The sequence below is a fragment of the Vulpes lagopus genome, chromosome 2 (genome assembly GCF_018345385.1).
Source record: "Vulpes lagopus strain Blue_001 chromosome 2, ASM1834538v1, whole genome shotgun sequence".
In the NCBI taxonomy this organism is placed as follows: Eukaryota; Metazoa; Chordata; class Mammalia; order Carnivora; family Canidae; genus Vulpes; species Vulpes lagopus.
The window spans coordinates 105,006,138-105,026,391 of NC_054825.1; the positions used below are offsets into that span (position 1 = coordinate 105,006,138).

The 20,254-nt window shown below is 41.1% G+C and overlaps 1 protein-coding gene across 1 annotated transcript in view; it reads left to right on the forward strand.

Moving 5' to 3' along the window:
* Window positions 1-20,254, forward strand: part of TULP4 (TUB like protein 4) — a 228,274-nt gene that overhangs the window by 135,336 nt on the left and 72,684 nt on the right. Inside the window, exon 3 of the mRNA XM_041742669.1 lies at window positions 15,896-16,024. Within this exon, the coding sequence (XP_041598603.1) occupies window positions 15,896-16,024 (129 nt within the window). The remainder of the gene's footprint in view (window positions 1-15,895; window positions 16,025-20,254) is intronic.

A 20,254-nucleotide genomic window follows, 5' to 3' on the forward strand; every position in this document is an offset into this window, starting at 1 on the left:
GCTCTCTGCTCAGTGAAGAGCCTGCTTTCTCCCTCACAAGCGTGTGTGCACGCATGCATGCACTCTCTGTCAGATTAATAAATAATCTTTTTTGAAAAATTGGATTTCCCTTGAGGCGCCTGAGTGGCTCAGTCTGTTAAGTGTCTGCCTTCTGCTTAGGTCATGATCCCAGGGTCCTGAGATCAAGCCCCATGTTAGACTTCCTGCAGTGGGAAGCCTGCTTCTCTCTCTCTCTCAAATAGATAAATAAAAAATATTTTTTAAATAATTGAATATCCCTTTGGCAAATGTAGTAGAAGTTGAGCATGCTTATGAGCTTAAGATTGGCTTTTTTTGTTGTTCTTGAGGCCATATCATCACTGATGTCAGGAGCACAGTTAATGTTGATTTGCAGTCTTGGAGTTGGGTGGTGACATGCAAATCCTTCCAGGAAATCCTTCCTAACCAGCAAACCTCCCCCAGGTAGGTGCACTACCTACCTCCAAGTCACCTTGGCAGTGCTGTCAGGCCTCTGCTTCAGTCCGATTCAGTGTGCCCTGGCTCTTATTGGAGATAGCCCCTTTCATTAATGGACAGCACTCCTTGTTAGGAGGTTCTCTTTCTTTAGTAAACACCAGGCTGCTTTAATTTGTACTGACGTCTCCTAGTTCTGCCCTGAGGTTTTTTCTAGTTTGTTTGTTTGTTTGTTTGTTTGTTTGTTTGTTTGTTTGTTTTTTCAGAACATTTTTGTATAGCTCATTTTGGATTATCAAAAGTTCTATACCAGAAATTTCAGTTTTCTAATTCAAACAATTTAAGCATTCCTCACAAATAACAGTTTTCCTAGGATGAGTAGTTGTTCCCAAATAACAGAATTGTCAAGTGATTCTGCCTTCCTTTATTTTTAAAGAAGGGAAACAATCCCCGGCCAGAAATGGAAATACCTGGCTCCTAGCCCCTGCTCTGCCCCTTGCTGATTGGGTACTTTAGGCCAATTCATCCCTCTGAATCTGTTTCCTTTTTTGGCAAAGTGAAGATGATAGTGCCTGCTGCAGGTACTATGTTCCATGGGGTCCTTTTGAGAATCAGATCCTTTTGTAATCTATCCACTTCCTTCCAAGCGTAGGACGTTCACTCCCTTGTTTTAGAATGGAACATTTTGAATCCTAAATATGATTTAGCAGGAGCTTAGATAACACAAGGTATGATGAAAAGAACAGATGATGCTTTCTGGCATGTCTTGAAATTCCGTGAATATGGTGGGTTGACAATTTAGTTTATGCTTTTCTGTATTTATTATAGAGACTGAGAAGAGTTTTAAAGAAATTCAAGAGTAAATAAAATGTATGAGTTATATTGTGGAAACTAACAGATCTGTCGGTTTAAATTAACACTACCTACGTCTAGTCCAGGTTTGTGTGAAGATCTTGATTTGAGTTGGAATCCCTGCTACAACTTAGAATCAAATCTAAATGTAAGGAGTGGGGAGTATCATTTGCTAGTAGACAATAATGACTTTAAGAAAGTAATGACTTGCTAATTTTTATGGGATTAATGCTTTTTATTCAGAATACTAACTTGAAATCACAGTGAGATGCTACCCCTGTTAGAATTTATTTTAGCACACTCTTTTCCATTTTCAATTTTTTTCAGATACTGTGTCTTACCAACTGATATGTGTGTTATTTATTGAGGAATTAATTTGAAGGTATGCAGTGAGATAGTTTCACAATTGTTTTTTGGGGAAGTGATAAATACGAGTACAAGAAAATAATAGTAAAATGTTTTAATTGAAATTGATGCATGTGACACTAGTTTTGAGCTTTCTGTGTATGCATGTAAGTTACCATTTTACAAGTAACATTTAGTTCCATGTGATAGCCAGCATTTCTTAAAACTCATGTCTTTTTAAAAGTAAAGCTCTTATGTCTTCCTTTAATATTAATTTGAACTTTAAAAGGAGATGACTTGGGCAGCCCAGGTGGTGCAGCAGTTTAGTGCGGCCTTCGGCCCAGGGCGTGATCCTGGAGACCCGGGATTGAATCCCACGTCGGGCTTCCTGCATGGAGCCTGCTTCTCCCTCTGCCTGTGTCTCTGCCTCTCTCTCTGTGTCTCTCATGAATAAATGAATAAAATCTTTAAAAAATAATAAAAGGAAATGACTAAAAATCTATTAAAGCATGTTACTATATTTCTTTTTTCTATATTTCAATAATACATTTTTAAAAGCAAATTAAAGCAATTATACTTAATATGTTTTTTCAAATCTCATATATCCCCTCAGCCCCCTAAACCTTATAATTCTGGTATATTCATCATTCCCTTTCTGAGATGCACTGTCTGGCACATTATTGTAGGATTAAATGGATATTAACTAAAATACAGGCTTGAGCCTCAAAAAGAACACTCATAGTACTTTGTGTATAATATGTATCGCAATTATCTGATATCTAAATAAAGTATACGTATTTTAAAAACAATAACAGCCTGAAGTGGCTTTCTGTCACCACCAGGAGAAAGTCAAGACCATTAGTGTTTCTATTGGAAGACACTCTTGGACCTGACTTAATACTGAACGAAATTTACACTGGAGATGGGTGGGGTGGCTCAGTTGGTTGAGCATCTAATCTAACTCTTGGTTTTGGCTCAGGTCATGATCTTGGTCCACGGATGGAGCTCTGCACAGAGTCTGCTTGTCCCTTCCCCGTCCCCCATTCCTCCCCACTTGCCTGCTCTCTCTTACTCTCAAATAAATAAATAAAACCTTTTAAAAAAAAACTTACACCAGAAGAACAGGTATTATATTTCCTTTGTTTATATCAGTAGAGTACAAGGATCAACTAAGAAAAGCTGGGATTTGAACACAGAAGTGCAAAGTATTCTCAGAAGTTAATGTTAGTCGTTTAGTAAGTATCAAGTTGTCTTACTGTGCTTATAGTTAGCATTTCCTAGAGACTAATGATATTGAGCATCTTTTAATGTTCATTTTCCATTTGTATATTTTCTTTGGTAAAAAGTCTGTTCAACTCTTGTACCTTTTTTTTCATTTTTTCATTTAAGGAGGCTCCTCACCTAGTATGGAGCTCAACGTGGGGCTTGAACTCATGACCCTGGATTAAGACCTGAACTGAGATCAAGAGTCACATACTTAACTGACTGAGCCACCCAGGCACCCCAACTCTTGTACCTTTTTTTTTTTTTTTTTAAACTTTTATTTATTTATGATAGTCACAGAGAGAGAGAGAGGCAGAGACGCAGGCAGAGGAAGAAGCAGGCTCCATGCACCGGGAGCCTGATGTGGGATTCGATCCTGGGTCTCCAGGATCGCGCCCCGGGCCAAAGGCAGGCGCCAAACCGCTGCGCCACCCAGGGATCCCTCTTGTACCTTTTAGAAAAGATTGGGTTGTTCTTGTTTTTGACTTGTAAGAGTCAGATCCGGACAATGTCCATTACATGCATTAGGTTAATATGCTTTTTAAAAATCTTTTAATCTATAGATTCCTCATCTCTTTATTGTTTTCCTCGCATCAGGAAAACCCAAAACATGAGAAATTCTATGAGGTAAATAGATTTTCCTAATGACAACCCCTCAGGAGGTTGTTTGATATGTTTTTCTGTGTTTTGTACTTTTTTATACTAGTTGTATGGGTTTAGGAACTTATAGTTTGAGGGGTTTTCTTGTACTAATTTATGGGGAATGTCGTGTAAGCCACCAGGAGGTATATATGATTTTCTGCCTTTTTGTGATGTTAAAATTGATCAATTTGTTAAGGGTCTTTATTTGGATATTCATACTATAGTCCCATCAGTCTTCTACCTAATGATTTTAGTGACATTAACAATCATTGCCTAGAGGCATTGTTTCAGTAGTACTTGCAAAATGCTGATATCCTAATTTTGTCATTTCTTCTTTATTTATTAACTAGAATACTCGTACCAAGAAAAATTTGCCTTGTTAACTAGTTGTTATGGGGTATTGTTTGCAAGTAATGGCAGGCTAAATGTAGGTTTGTTTTTTTCCCTTTGCTTATCCGTTTTCAGAGTAATATGTTATTATACCATTCTTAAGAGGTTAACAGTGAGGATTATTTTGTTTTGTTTTTTGAGATCATGAACTAATGGATTTTAGCATACATGAATTTTAGCATAATTGTCTTGATGCCTTGTATTAATTTTTTTTTGATTCTCAAAATGTCCCATCCTTGGTCAGTAGAAACCCTTCAGAGACCTTTAGCCTTTTAGGGAGTGGGGGAAGGAGCAGGAGAGGGAGAGAGAGAATCTTAAGCAGGCTTCACACCCACCATGGAGCTTGATGCAGGGCTTGATCCCACAACCCTGAAATCAAGACCTGAGCTGAAATGAAGAGTTGGATTCTTACCTGATCAAGCCACCAAGGCACCCCAAGTTCTAGGCCTTTTAATATTTGCCTTGCCTTCTGGAATAACTAGATGTCCTAGGCTTGTAACATGTTGATTTTTTTATATCAAAAGCTGTTTACCCATTCTAGCAATAATGAGCACATCTAGATCTTGGTTTAGCACTCAGATCTTGGTTTCTCATACCATTTTCTAATAAAAGGGACCATACTCCATGAAGAAATATGTAGTTCAAGAACTGGAACAGGAAGTATAAACTATGAATCTAGAGCATTATGCAGTGTAAGAAAGTAAGGTGTGATACTCAAAAAAACAAATATATACAATGATGGTAGTATGTCAAAGGAACACAAGAGCCAACTGAAATAGTTCCCAGTGGACAAAGCTGGAAAAATTTGAGCAACAAAATAAATGAATAGTAACAGATTATAACCCAAACTATAAAGTAATTATCCATGTGTCCATATTGATAAAATAACTAAATAAATGGAGAAGAAAAGGCAGATCTCCCAGGGAGGGAAGTTATAAATAATTTATGTAGATACCCCTCCCTCAAGGAGGTGGAGCATAATTCACTACTCCTTAAGTGTAGGCTGCCTATGGTCACTTCCTTCCAAAGAATACAGTGTGGAAAGAGGGAAGAAAGAGTAACTTGACAGTGAAGAAACCTGACAAATGCTACTTCAGCCAGGTGAATAAAGCTAATACCAACATTTGCAAGTCATATTGAGAGTATAAACCAATGATGTGATGGGAATGGCACTTCACCTCCATGGTCATCCTTCCCAAACCCTTAACTGTACCCTAGAATGGGAAAACATCAGAGAAATCTGAATTGAGGGGTATTCAACAAAATACCTCATGAGTCCTCCTTAAAACTGTCACAGTCACCAAAAACAAGGAAAGTCAGAAAAACTGTCATAGTCAAGAGGAGCCTAAGGAGACATGACAATGAAATACAGTATTCTGGATGGGATCCAGGAACAGATAAAGGACACTAGGTTAAAATTAATGAAAGTTGAATAAAGTCTGGATTTTAGTCCATAATAATCTATCTATATTGGTCAGCTGATAGTGACAAATACACTAATGCAAGATTTAGTAATTGGGGCCTAGCTGTGGAGCATATGGGACCTCTGTTATCTTTGTGATTATTCCATAAATCTAAAACTCATCTAAAATTTAAAGTTTATTTAGAGATCTATCAAATTGTTTACCCTTTGGCAATAACTTTAAGAACTAATATTTATATAGTGCATCAGTGTCTTCAAATGCATTTATAATTCCTTCCTTTGAGTTTCTATAGTTTCTAGTTAGGCAAGGAAATTCTTTTTTATGAGTGTTAAAGTCATATCTAAAAAACATATTGTACTACCACTGTTAGAACTGGGGAGGTAAAGATCAAGCTGAGAGTGATCTGTCTTACACTGACTGTTTTTCTTCAGTTTACTATTTCACCACAACAGAGGGGACATGAGCACCATGTGAAGCCTGGCCTTAGCTTGGGGATCAGCACTGTGTCTCTGCCCCACACAGTTTATGACCCTGAGGGGCAGGGAAGGGAGTCTGCTTGGCTGTTTATGATTCACGCAGCAGATGGGGTCATTCATGTGAGTGAAGAGCACTAAGGAGGAGCAGCCTTACAGGAAGATCAGTCCAGAGAACCATTAGGGAGATACTAAGTTTGTGTTGTCTGTTAGGCATCCAAGTAGAGATCTTGGATAGGATGCGGAGTAAGGGATTGAAAGTAAGAATTGGAGGTCCTTGATGCTTGGATTTAAAAATGAGACTAGGGATCCCTGGGTGGCGCAGCGGTTTGGCGCCTGCCTTTGGCCCGGGGCGCGATCCTGGAGACCCGGGATCGAATCCCACATCGGGCTCCCGGTGCATGGAGCCTGCTTCTCCCTCTGCCTATGTCTCTGCTTCTCTCTCTCTCACTGTGTGCCTATCATAAATAAATAAAATTTTAAAAAAATTTTAAAAAAATAAAGATGAGACTAGATTACTAGGAAATCATGTAGGGTGAAGAGAGAAGGGTCATGACCCAGCCCTGGCACTCCCCAGCAGAGGATGGAGAGGGAAGAACAGCCAAGGCTGGCACCCACGGGAACACAGAGGCTGCCCCCTGCCTCAGAGTGGGACCACCTATGGTGCAGTTCATGCCTTAGAGCCCTCCTTGGATCAGGACAAGTCGGCTGGTCCCCAACCAACACCCCTTCCTTCAAGCACTCAGGAAACACCCTAGTAAACCATTAAGTGCAGAGAATCCTTTTCTCAGGCTCTGACTCTAAATGCCAAGTTATAGAGGGTTTCTTGAGGAGTGAGAAGAGCACCCTATTTAGTGGTAGCTAGCTATCATTCGTCCTTTTCCCACAACAAAACCTCCCCTTTCCAGACAGTATGGGCCTGCCTCACAGTGGCAGCTGTCCCCACAGCAGGAGTGCTCTTGCTGTCCCCTGCCCCATCTGACGGGCACTGAGTCTGTGTGCTGTGTCAGACAGGAAGTGGCTGCCTCCCCTGCCCAGGCTCAGGGAAGTGATGAGCACACCAGGGGTGGAGGAGGAGACCCACTGGCAGCAGCCCGGGAGAGAGCCCTTAGTTTTGCCGTCCAGCCGCTTTAGGGCTTACCTGCAGGTCCATGTGGGAGAGGCCCCTCTGTGGCCCCATTAGGGTCAGCTGTTTGGATTTTACAGCCTCTTTCCAGATCAGTCCATCTAAAGCCACAGCTGCCCCTTGGCAACCTCAGGATGGCCTCCATCTCAGGGCCTCTGCAGGCATGTGAGCCCTGCAGAATTCACTTTTCAAGCCAGAGCACGTTGCGAACAAGGAATGAAGAGGAAGACACAGGAATTATCTGAATTTACCCTCAGTGGCTCACGTCTTTTGGCCAGCCAGAATCAGTCACCTTCCTAGCCTGTCCCAGTCTCCCGGGGGCTTCAGTATATGCTTCTCAAGGGCGCCGGCTATGCCTGCCCTGCTCTCAGCCCTCACAGGGCCTTGTGTGGATGGTGGTGCAGATGCCTGGTAGTAACTACGAGATCCACAAGACCACTTGCTCCTTGGAGGAAATCACAAAGGCAGGAAGTTGGTGGGGAAATGGGCATGGCATGGAGTAGTTATTTCACCCGAGCCCAGTGGAGGAGACCGGAGAGAAAGAAACAATCATGGTGTGTCTTATCAGAACAAGAAACTAAGAAGTCCCAAGCTGGAGAGACAAAGTCTGTGGAGATCGATAAAAACCAGAAGCAAGATACATCATTTTACACCTGTTGGATTGGAAAGAATTGAAGGGGCTGTCATTATCAATGGTAGTGAGTATATAAGGTGAAGGTGAAGAGCTGATAGGTCATAAACCATTCTGGGCTCTGTGGAAGTTAACCTGGGAGCTCTGGAAAGGTGGAGGTGCATGTGACCTTTAATCCACTTACCCCAACTGCCCTTGCTCACAGGGGGGCTGGCAGCAGAGTATCTAGAAGCAGCATCGCTAGCAAAAGCAGGAAGGAAAAAGGAAGACAGCCTAAATGTTTATCGGCTAGAGAATGAATAAATTGTGGTGTATTCACACAGTGAATATAAATGAGTTAGAGCTGTCCTCCAGGGGTGAACCTCACAACATGACACTGAGTTAAAAAACAGTTTTTTTAAGGCTTAAAAACATGCATAAATGTTCATTTTGAAGCTGGATGGTGGCATATGGAAGGTTATCATCCCAGTTGCATTTCTGTGGTATATGCTAAAATTTTTCTGAAATATTTAAAATTTAAAAAGAAAGTATGTGAGGATACATTTATATAATATATAAATATAAAAATGCTTGTGAATTAAAAACATGAATTACCCAAGAAAGCAGTTTTTTCTTAGAGGAGGAAGGGCTGAGGTGTGGGAAAAACACACAGGGTTGTTCAAATAGTCCTGCTAGTATTTTCCTAAGCTGAATGAGGAGAATACTTTGAGGTGAATTTTTAAAAAAATTGTTATATATATCATAAATACTGCCCAGTTAAAAAAAAAAAAAAGAAGTCTGGAGAATTTTCTACCTTCTCTCACTCTTCTTTAATCTGTAAAATGGAGAGGTTATATTAATGGTAATACCTTCTTCTAAGATACTTGCAAAGATAAAATAAGCTAATGTATGGGGAAAGGATGCAAAGTATTGATTATTATTACTGCTAAAAGAAATGGTTCAAATTTCCCATCAAGGGAGAATGAGAAGCTGGAATTCGTTCAATGTGGCAAAATGTGGGGGAAGATGTAATCCCCTAATGCTAATATTTTAGTTTATTGCTTCTTAGTATGGTTTTCGTTTTCTTCTATCAGAACTAGAACTTTTTATAAAAGTTGTTTTTCAGAAATGTATGCATCTCAGAGGTGTGAAAGCAAGAGTACATGCTTATTAAGAAAGAAAAAGTGAGGTGGCTTCTCTGAGCAGTACCTCATGTGCTCCTTGAGGGCAGGGCATCTCTTCCATCTGTGTGTGTTCCAGTGAGCAGCACCCAGGTGGTCCCGAGTGTTAGATGACTACGGGCCAGTCTGCTTGACCTTGGGAATGGAGACAAGTGCCCAGAATAGGCAAGGAGACTGCAGCTCTGCCTGGACCCTTACCTATCTTGAACATGCTGTGTAATCTCAGGGAGGCCGCTTCACTGCATTAACCTCCCTTTCTTAGTTGTGAAACTGAATCATTGTGTTAGCCCTAAATTGGCTAAAGCCAGTAACTCCCGTCTTCACCAAGAAGATTTACGTGAGGTAAGTGGGACATGATGCTAGAAAAAAACATGCTAGTTCCTCATGGTAAGGGCTTTGAAACCTCAGTCAGTAGTGTTTGTGATTGAACATTCTTTCCAGTAAAATTTCTGCTCAGAAGTTGGCAGCTGAGATTGAATGGGAAAGGATGGAAGTTAGAGCCATGCAGAGTATTCTTGCCACTGAATTTTGAGGTATGTACAAATCGGTGCCTGAAAGTGGTCAGGAGATGAAGGGGCTATATGTTGGATTTCCTATAGATTGCTTTAATATATCACTTTTATGGAAGACTGCTACTGCCACTGAGTGGATGAGAAGGCCAAGATGGTGATTTTGCATTTCTATCAGGAGACCTGGTAGAGTCATTTTTCATAATGGAGCCCTGCCTGATAAATATAAATGCTATCCAATGAAAAGATGTGTTATTTCCCAACAAGAAGATTTGGAAAACATCAGGAAGAAAGGTGTAGCTATGAGTTTCCTGGGGAGTGTCCTAGAGAGGCTGGACCTGAGAAAGTCATCCCCTAACACATTCCCATTCAGAACCATGTGGAGGCCCCATGGTCCCTGGATTCCAGGCTCTGACCTCAGCCCTGTGTTCTCTGAATTCCTTTATTGTCTTTGCTACATTTCCTTCTGGAGTTCTTTGTTGACAAACTGAATGAATGCACGAATGAGGACTGGATTGTGGACATTTAAGTGAGAGAGGTAAGATTATGTAGAAATAAAAGTTGAAGTTTTTAAAAAATACTGTTGGTGTTTCAGTGGATTTAATGAGAAAAACTTCCCCTGCTCAATAAGAAAAAAAGACAACTGAATAAAAAAGGGCCAACAATCTGAATAGACATTTCTTCAGAAAAGATACATAAATGCCCAATAAGCACTTGAAAAGATGCTCAACGTCATTAGCCATCAGAAAAATGCAAATCACAACCACTTCATATTCACTAGGATGGCTATACTAAAAAAGACACGATAGCAGTGTTGAAAAGAATATGGAGAAATTGGAATCTTCACCACCCCAGTGGTGCTGGGAATGTAAGTTAGTGTGGCCACTTTGGAAAACTGTTCCTCAAGAAGGTAAACATAGAATTATCATTTGCCCCAGCAACTCCACTCCCAGGCATATACCCCAAAAGAGGAAAACACGTGTCCATACAAAGACTTGTATAGAAATGTTCATAGAAATATTCATAATACCCAAATGATGGGAACAACCCAGATGTTTATCAGCTGAGTATATGGATACAGTGTGATGTGTCCACACAATGGAATATTATTTGGCCATATAAATGAAGTAAATACTGTTGTATGCTTACAGCATGGATAAACCTTGAAAACATGATGAGTGAAAGAAGCCAGGCACAGAAGGCTGCATATTGTATGATTCCATTTATATGAAATGTCCAGAATAGACAAATCAGTAAAGACGGAAGGAAAATTAGTGATTGTCTAGGGCTGGAGGTCCTACTGGGGGTCAGTGAAGATGTTCTAAAACTTGTGATCATGGTTGCACAGCTCTATAGATAGAGTAAAACCACTGAATTGTACATTTTAAATGGATGAATTGTATGAATTTTGTGAATTTTTGTCACAAGCCGTTACCAAAACAGTCTCATTTGAATTAGCCTTAACTTGATTTTTTTTTTTTTAAGATCTTATTTATTTATTTGAGAGCAAGAGAGAACATGAGCATAGGGCAGGATGGAGAAGCAGACTCCCTACTGAGCAGGGAGCCTGAAGTGGGGCTCAATCCCAGGACCCTGGGATCATGACCTAAGCCCCCCAGTTCCCCTCATTTGAACTAATCTTAACATCTTATTGTTGAGAGAGAATATAATTAAATCTACAGAAATATGGCTGATCACCATTCAGGAATAGTTTAGTTTAGAAAGATTTGTAGAATGCCTGCTGTGTGCCTGGCGCAGTGCTGGGCTCCAGGAACATGAAAGCAAAGAAATTCTCAGCCGATGAGGAACTGAGATGTTTGAGGGAGTAAATGCAGAGTGTGAGCAGTGTAGAAGGTACTGCAGTAGTGGCAAGAGGGAGCTGTTGGAGGGACGCCTGAGTGGCTCAGCGGTTGAGTGTCTGCCTTTGGCTCAGGGCGTGATCCCGGGATCCGGGATCGAGTCCCACATCAGGCCCCTTGTGGGGAGCCTGCCTCTCCCCTGCCTGTATCTCTGCCTCTCTCTCTGTGTGTCTCATGAATAAATAAATAAAATCTTTTTTTTTTTTTTTTTTAAGAGAGAACTGTTGGAATGAAGGCATTCCCATCAGTGTCAAAGGGCAGAGGGTTATTTTACACCAAAGGTGCCAGAAAGTGTGTAGTGGTAGTGATTTGTTAGGTACAGAATTAGGTGGGGCAAGCCGCAGGAGGTAGGCCTGGGAAGAGGAACTGACTTTCCAACCATTTATCGTCTGTCAAAGAAGAGGAAACTATACACATAAATACTGTGCTGAACTAGTCTCTATATTCTGAAAGTTTTAGCTCACACTTGAATAACCTGGAGCTCTCACTGAGCAGGTGTTTGCCCTGTGCCTGGCACCACGCTAACGTCCTTTCTCAACATACTCCTCACACACATTAGAAGGATGTGCTGCTGTTACCCCATGGGCAGAAGAGGACCCCAAGCCAGTCAGCAGGTTGCCCTGGTGAGCGGCAAGGCCAGAACTCGGGTCCAGAGCCTGCACTCCCACCAGAGCCATTCAAGGATCTTTGTGCTGGTGGGCATCAGGCTGGAAAACCACTGTGCCTGTTGAGTTTTTTCCAGCTTCTGTTTTAAGAAGCTTTTGGTTCTTTGGTAGAATGATTAAATGTATCTAAAGTTCATATCGTTTCTAAAACTCGTTTTGTTTTACTAAATGTATTTGAACATAAACTGGCACAATTGAACTTATTTCTGTTTCCCTTAACAAAAATTACGGAATAAGAAGAACTGAATGGTGATAATCACAGGGATTTATTACTTGATCTATTTTATTTAGCTTTCATCAAATTACATTCTGTTTAGGTTGAGGGAAATATTTACAAACATTGGTGGTACTGGTCATTCATTGAGGTGATTTCCTGTATATTTCTATAAAATATAATTATACATATCTCCCAACATCATTTAAAGGGTTTCTGCCTAAAAAGATGAACATCCTTGAGATGGGTTAACTAACACTTGTGTATTATCCCTAAAAATAGATGGGGTGTAGGAAATGAAGTGACTTATTTAGAACATTAGATTACATCCTAAATAGACCATCATCAGACCTGCCATATTTTTAATGTAGATTTTTGTACCTTTAATAGTCCTCGGGATCCCTGGGTGGCGCAGCGGTTTGGCGCCTGCCTTTGGCCCAGGGCGCGATCCTGGAGACCCGGGATCGAATCCCACATCGGGCTCCCGGTGCATGGAGCCTGCTTCTTCCTCCGCCTGTGTCTCTGCCTCTCTCTCTCTCTCTGTGACTATCATAAATAAATAAAAATTAAAAAAAAATAGTCCTCAAGAAATATTTATTAATAGCAATAGCAATTAATAGCTATGAAATGAGAGAGCAACAGGCTTGTATTTTTTTGAATAATCAAAAACCTGCGTTAATATTTAGCTTATCTTCTGACTTTTTAGTAGAACACGCGCTTCAGCTAGTGCCCCTAACACCCTACCTCTTTTGTGCCCAGAGTAAACTGGAGCCCCATGTCCTTTAAAAGAGAAGGGGAGCTCTGCCTCAGAATGCCTGGGCAGAGGCTGAGCACCCCGCCACATAATGTGGGTGACTGGACCCCTGGTTGGTAGTTTCTCAGTGCTCTGGTATGTCCTGACATTGCCAACCAGACTGGAAGGATTTGGAGAACAGGAAATAAGCTGCTGGGAGATAAGGCGAGCTGCTATGAATTGTAGACGAGAAAGGAAATGAGAATTCTAATCCAGGCAAACAACATTAGTGGTTGGACTTTATTTTTAAACCAAGAATCACTGGAAAGATTTCTTTTCTCTAATTTAGGGGCGCTACTCACCTATTTAGCTACACTGGTTAGAATTCACAGCAAAGGTGTGTGAGTGGGGACTACGTTTTCATCTCCTGCTGCATCTGCACTGATCAAGAATTACAAAAAGATGAAATTGAATCTGTAAACCCTTTCTTTTATTCAACAACTACAACTGTGTTGTCATAAGACCAAGGAATCTGTAAAGTAAAAAATAACTAAAATATTTTTTTGCTTATGCTCTTTTGTGTCTGTGTCATGCTATGACTCCGCAGGCTGTTTTCATGAAGAAGAAGGGTTTTGTTATTGATGCTAACTTAATATTCAATCATATCTGGCAATGGATGTTAAAGGCAGAAAGGCAGAAGTATAGAAAATGTGGCCAATATTTATTTTGTACAATAAGATATCTTGTCATCAAATGTTATTCCTAGGGAGGTCATAGCAGATGAATGGGCTCTGTGTTAACCTAAGGAAATAATTTAAAAACTGCACTTATTTGTCATATTCCCTCCTGTGGTGGCCATTCTGAAGTACATTAGTGATTGTGGGCTTAAACAATGAATGTATGTCTTTAAGAACCAAATTGTAGCCACACACATGTTTGTGGATTGCAGTGCTTGGGACAAATCATCGTTGGATCTGAAAGAAGTTTATGAAGTTGGCCTTTACTGACTGTTTGGAAATTATAAATTTTATGACACATTCAGTGTCATCTAGAGACTCTTATTGTTGATGATATTACTGGGTTTTTTTTTTTTAAAACTTCTGTCAGTAATTTGGATAAAGAATTTATTTTTATTTATTTTTTAAATAGAGAATATAAGAAACTGGACTTTAAAAAATCAATCTGGATTTGTCCCCCTTCCCTAATCCACCTGTATTAAGACCCCCTCCTTTGTATGTTCACAACTCTGTAACTGCATTTAGAGCGCTATATTATGTCTGTTTAGTGAACTGAACTCCCTGAGTGCAGAAAGGTCTTAATCTCTCTCCTCAGCACCTACACTTCATAATAGGGAGGGAGGCAGGCAGTGCTGGCTGTTGGACCTTGAAAATAACCTTCTGGACATAGTTTTTAATAATCTTTTATAATTCAAAGATATAATTGAGTAAGGATCATAACTTCTAATTATATATCACTCTTTGACATAATACATTCAGAATGACTGTGTGTCAGGATTCAAAGATGGGCTCACCTCTGTTTCCAGGGGCAGCTCAGTGGGGAGGCGTGCGTGTAAGCCAGTAGTTCTGGAGGAGATGGAGGACGTGCTGTGCTTGTGGAGTTGTGAGCAGAGTGAGGCAGCAGGGCCAGCAAGAGAGAAAATGGGATTGGGGCCGCTGAGGGTGTGGTTGGCACCCGCATCCATGAAAGCTAACTCTGGCAGGGGAAGCCATCAACTAGGTGAGATTTGTCTGGTGGTCGCCGGGTCTCAAAGGATTGCAGCCATACAACCATCTTTGATTTTTTGCAGAGGTTTCAAAAAGAGCTACAGTATCCTTTCAGAGGGGTAATAATTTCCTCTTGAATTTTATTACGCATCTTGCAACAAGTGCTGATGCCACCAAGTGTGGCCAACCAAAGCTGGAGGCCTCTCCAGCTCTCTGGTACCTGAAAACCAACTGAAAGACTTAAAATCCGGTGTGCCCATGACACACGTTTGAGAGGCAAAAGCACTTTTGTGTTAGTCTGTAGTTTGGACACAGGTGGGTGTGCAGAGGGCTCTGGCCATCACAGAGGCCCTTGACAATCTGTCCTTGGCCTTGCTTACTTGCTGTCTTAGGACATGGAGACCATTTACACCGGTGCTGCATGTTCATCAGGGTTGTTTTACTGGACATGAAGTCTTGGAGGGAGACGGGAGATTCAAATCTTTCTTACAAATAGCAGCTGTGCTCTTGCTGGTTAATGACAGTGCTCATTTGGCTGACACTCATTAGTATATGTCTGTGCATCAGTGGATATTCTGACTCCCAGATGGACTTTAAACTTCCCCAGCGTGGGGTCTAGTGTTCCCCACCTGGGCATTGGTCATAGAGTGTCACACAGTGTGAACCTAGGAATTACAAACGGAATGTCTGAATGAATTCCTCATGATCACCAGCATAGGCCGGTGAACACTTGGGGAATGTTTACCACAGTGAAGGCAGGGTGTTGGTTTTGTGGTTCATGGGCTTCCAGGACCACTTCACAGTCAGTCCTGTGTATGTACTTACAGGTTTTACTGGGCTCTGTGAGCCCTGCCTTCAGGCTCCTTGGGCATTTACCTAATCCCACAAACCACCTACAGAGGGTCCACCTTTTGAATGAGGGAGTGATAGTTGAGAAAGATGAAAGTGATTTGTCCGGGATCATTTTTCAAATTAAAAAATTAATTTGTTATACTCACAAATTTTGAAGCTTATAATTTCTTTGTATTTCCTCTGTGATAAGTAGTAAATAGCTTAGACATTTCAACTGTATTTTTTCTGAATTGTTTAAATGCTGAACTATTCTTGGACTTGTGAGAGGCAGGACTGGGTCTAGATGGGCTGTGGGTCTTTTCTGTTTTTTGGGCAATGGGCATTTTTGTGCCACAGTTTATTGTTTGCTCAGGTGTCTGCCATATGTCAGGAAGCTTTGTCATGGGAGGGTCTGGTTCCCTGTAATTCCACCACCTGTGGACTGTGTCCTCTCCCCTCTGCTAATCCCCACACCTGCCCTCAGCCATTCATTCCCCTTGACAATGACTTCCCTTTAGTTCTGAAGTCTGTCTCCTTAGAGACATAGTCCTGGCCCACTGCTTCATTCCCTGTGGTAAATATCTTCTTGGTTATTTTCTAGGTTGTGCTGGTGAGGTGGAATGAGCCATACCAGAAGCTGGCCACGTGTGACGCAGATGGAGGGATATTTGTGTGGATTCAGTACGAAGGGAGGTGGTCTGTGGAATTGGTCAACGACCGAGGGGCTCAGGTGAGTGGACAGGAGCCTCTTCCAGTGAGACATTGCTGGAGAGAGAATGCCGAGCACGTATTCCTGGGCAAGTGGAAGCTTTTTCTAGAAATAGGTGGAGTGGAAATAAATAAAACTAGAATCCTGCTTTTCATTCCTCTTGAGTATATCACTTTATAAAAAGAGAAAGATCATACTTCTCTATTCAACTATTCTGCTGTTATGAGAACTCTCCAAGTTTTAAGCTTTAATTAAATCTGTGAAATCATTTTTTACCATTCATTGTTGTGATTACATGTTAAATTTGGATCCTCTGAAGTGCTTATGGCATATCACTTTTTTGCTCCCTTTGAAAGGTACCTTCCCTGTGTTGTAATCTTCATAGTTCTCTAGCAGGGAGCTCCACAAGAACTGTTCTCACAACCTACTCGTCAAGCTGAGTTTTTAACACTCTCTTCTGTCAGGTTTCAATTAGCGTGGCCACCTGTTGTCATCCCTCAGCTCTTCCTTTCTGATACAAATTTGTTTCTGCTCTGAGGAAAACAGGCGCTCCAGGGACTCCCTGCTGAGCTGTGCTATTTTTAAAGCTGCTCCAGAGATTCTTCTGGTTTATGGTACAGATCTGGCTCTTCCCTCTTCCCCCTGTGATGATGGGCCACATGGAGCTCTTCGTCTCGTCTCGTGAAATTAAGGACACATGTCGCGTCCTGAGGATTTAACAGAACTGTGGCTTCAGAACCAAGTCCTCAGGGGACCTTTCTCCATGAGGGCTTTCTTAGACTGTTTTACCACTCCAGGAATGGTTTCTCTGTGACTGCCTTTTTTATACATTTCTCAGGAAGTGGATTCTCACCCTCTTTGCTCCCATCTGTTGTTTAAATAAGCTATGAGCTCCCCAGGTTTAAAGATATGCCCAGTGAACTGACACAGAATTACAAGGAACAAAGATACTATTAGCAGTTACTGTTACGCTAAGGGTCTTTGTAAGTTATCCTCACAGAAGACAAATCTACCTCTGGGTAAAATAGAACATTCTCTTTTGTGTGAGTCTATTTGGTGGAGGAAATGTAATAATTTTGACTGACTATGAAAAGGCCTTACCTGTTCCCTGTATACCTCCATGGAGTGAAAGGAAGTAGAACCTACCCTGTTACTCTAACCGGCTATCTTGAAATAGAGCCACAGAGGTGGAAATCCATATGACCATGAGAAGTTCATGCTTCGTGGAGGGTAGACATTGTGGGTCAAGAGCAAGAGCTCCAGAGTCAGACCACACAGACCAAGAGTCTCACTCTGTGACTTCTTAGTAGGAGATACTTAGGTTCTGTGTCTCAGTCTTTTCATTTGTAGCATAGGGATTCTAATGCTGCCTGTCTTAGAGGATCACTGGAGGGATTAAATAAGATTAAATATAGTAAATACTTCTGACACTGTCTGTACTTGGTATTTGTCATCACATATTGCTGTAGTGCCTATAGTGTAATGAGGGACTACGACCTCGTAGCCCCTGACCACAGAATGTACCTGCCCTTAAATAGCAGCCATAATGTTGGGGCGCCTGGGTGGCTCAGTTGGTTGAGCATCTGACTCTTGGTTTTGGCTCAGGTCGTGATGTGAGGTTGAGAGGTCGGGGCCCTGTGTTGGGCTCTCAGTGGGGAGTCTGCTTGAGATTCTCTCCCTCTGCCCCTCCTCTTCTGCTCCTCCCCCAACTTAAGTGTGCCCTCTCTTTTAAATAAATGAATAAATAAACAAACTCTTTAAAAAAAATAGTCACTGGGTATTTATCCCAAAGATACAGATGTAGTGAAATGAAGGGACACCTGCACTCCAGTTTTCAATTCATAGCAGCATTGTCTACAGTAGCCAAGCTGTGGAAGCAGCCATAATGTCCTTTGACAGATGAATGGATAAAGATGTGGTATATATACACAATGGAATATTACTCAGCCATCAGAAAGGTTGAATACTTACCATTTACATTGACATGGATGGAACTGGAGAGTATTATGCTGAGTGAAATAAGTTAGTTGGAGAAAGACAATTATATGGTTTCACTCATATGTGGAATATAAGAAATAGTGAAAGGGACCATAAGGGAAGGGGGGAACTGAGTGGGGAAAATTCGAGACGAAGACAAACCATGAAAGACTCCTAACTCTAGGAAACAAAGGGTTGCAGAAGAGAGGGTGGGTGGGGGAATGGGGTAACTGGGTGATGGATATTAAGGAGGACACACAATGAGATGAACACTAGATGTTAATACTATATGTTGGCAAATTGAACTTAAAACAAAAAAATTTTTTTTAAATTACTGATATAGCTCTTAAAAGGTAAATATATAAATAGATAGTTGTCATGATGTCTTCACCAAGACTGCTTTAGGCCTTGAGGCAGCAGCACTTTGTGGTTTTCTGCAAAGTGGGGACTTCTCTGAATTCTCCTGTAAGGGTCTCTAAAATGCTCTAATTCTCCTGTCACCAGAGTGGGAACTCTTTTTCCTCAGTGATCGAGTCAGACTTGCCTTCAGACTTTGGAAGACTGAAAGTCTCTAAAGCATTGCACTGAGAAAGACTATGAAGAGGAGCTAGGACAAACTCTAAGTTCCTGTCATTTTCATATGTTGTCACTCAGTTTCCACAGGAACCCTACTGGGCAGATGCCAGTCTCAGGTCAGGCAAGTTGAGTAAGTTGCCCAATGAAGTTCATGGATAGTAAAGCAGAATTTGAGCCTAGGTTTGAGTCCAGATAATCTCTGTCACACTGTCTCCTTCCCAGACATGAAGCTTTTTTCTCTGTAGCAGAAATGCATATATTCATAGTATATCCAAAAGAACTCAGACTTCATTACCATTAAAGAGTCCAGCCCCACCAGCCAAGTATCACTACCACCACACTGTTTTCTCCTGACGGCAATCTCTGAGGACAGAACTTTCTGTCATTTCCATATAGCAGCTGTGTGATTTCCACTACCACCATATCCCTCAGCTTTTCCTTTCATTGAGAACTTGGGACAAAACATTTTAGAAATAAGAAAGGAAGGACGAATTTGGACCTGCAGGTGAATGAACTTACAGGAACCATAGAACACTTGGAAGCTCCTAGAATTTTACAAATGCCTGTCTCTGCCATGTTTGAAAAGTAATCACTATATGTGATCTGATGTGGATTTTTATTTAATTGTGCTGCTTGGAACTCTGATTCTGCAAACCTTGAAACCCATTGAGCAGTTATCAGCAGTAAATACTTCTATCTGAGGAAGGTTTGGTTGCTTTGAATTGTGTTGCATCAGAACTTACCTGAGTGAAGAAACATCGTGCCTTGGTGACAATGAATCACTGGTTAAAGTAGTGGCTGTCTGTGTACCTGAAACAGTACCTGGCAGGAGGAAGGACAGTTATGTGGCTTGGGAGAGGAGGATCCTTGAAATCTACTCAGAAAAATAATACTTTGAGAGGAACTGACACCACGTTGAACAGTTTGACTTGCACTGTCACAAAGGAATCAAACATTTGGCCATTTGGCAAAAGCTAAGTGATGCTTTAACAATTTCCTTTTCGGGAAATTATTATGAATCCTTTATTTCAAAAGTGAGTCTGGAACAGTGCATGCGTTATTGTATAGGATTAGTCACCAAGGATGGCTGTGCCCCACACAGCCATTGGCCGTTGTGATGAAAACTGCCTCGGGCTGAGATCTGACCAGGCTGGTGCTCAGACGCAGTTAATCCATGTCTGATGACATGCTTAGTGAGGCAAGAGCACATAACCCTCTGCCATCCAAAGGCAACCAGAAGGAGGAGGGCTTCCTGCTTATTTTCTTTACAGCACTAGGTATCAGTTCCCTTGTCTCTCTTTTTCCAATTGTGGCATATTCTTATCACTCTGTTGACCTAATTTAATAAACCCAGTGAGTTCATGGAAACATCCTTTGTTATCATTTTCTCTGACAGCATGACTGGTGATGTCTTGGGGAAGCTTCTTTTCACTGGCCATACCCTTCCACCCTCTAGTAAGATAATTTCTAAAAAGAAATCTTTTTAAAAAGAGTATAAATCTTTTTTAAAAAGAGTATAAGTCTCTCCCAAGATAAATTAGTGAGAGTACATATAAATAAATGGCATTACTTTTGCAAAATGCAAAGACTTTAAATTTCATAGCAGAATTAGTGTGTTATCTCTAAAAAAATATGTTTAAGTTTCTTAAGAAAAACTAGTGTAGTTAGTTGAAACACAGGGTCAGTGAAACCAAGGTT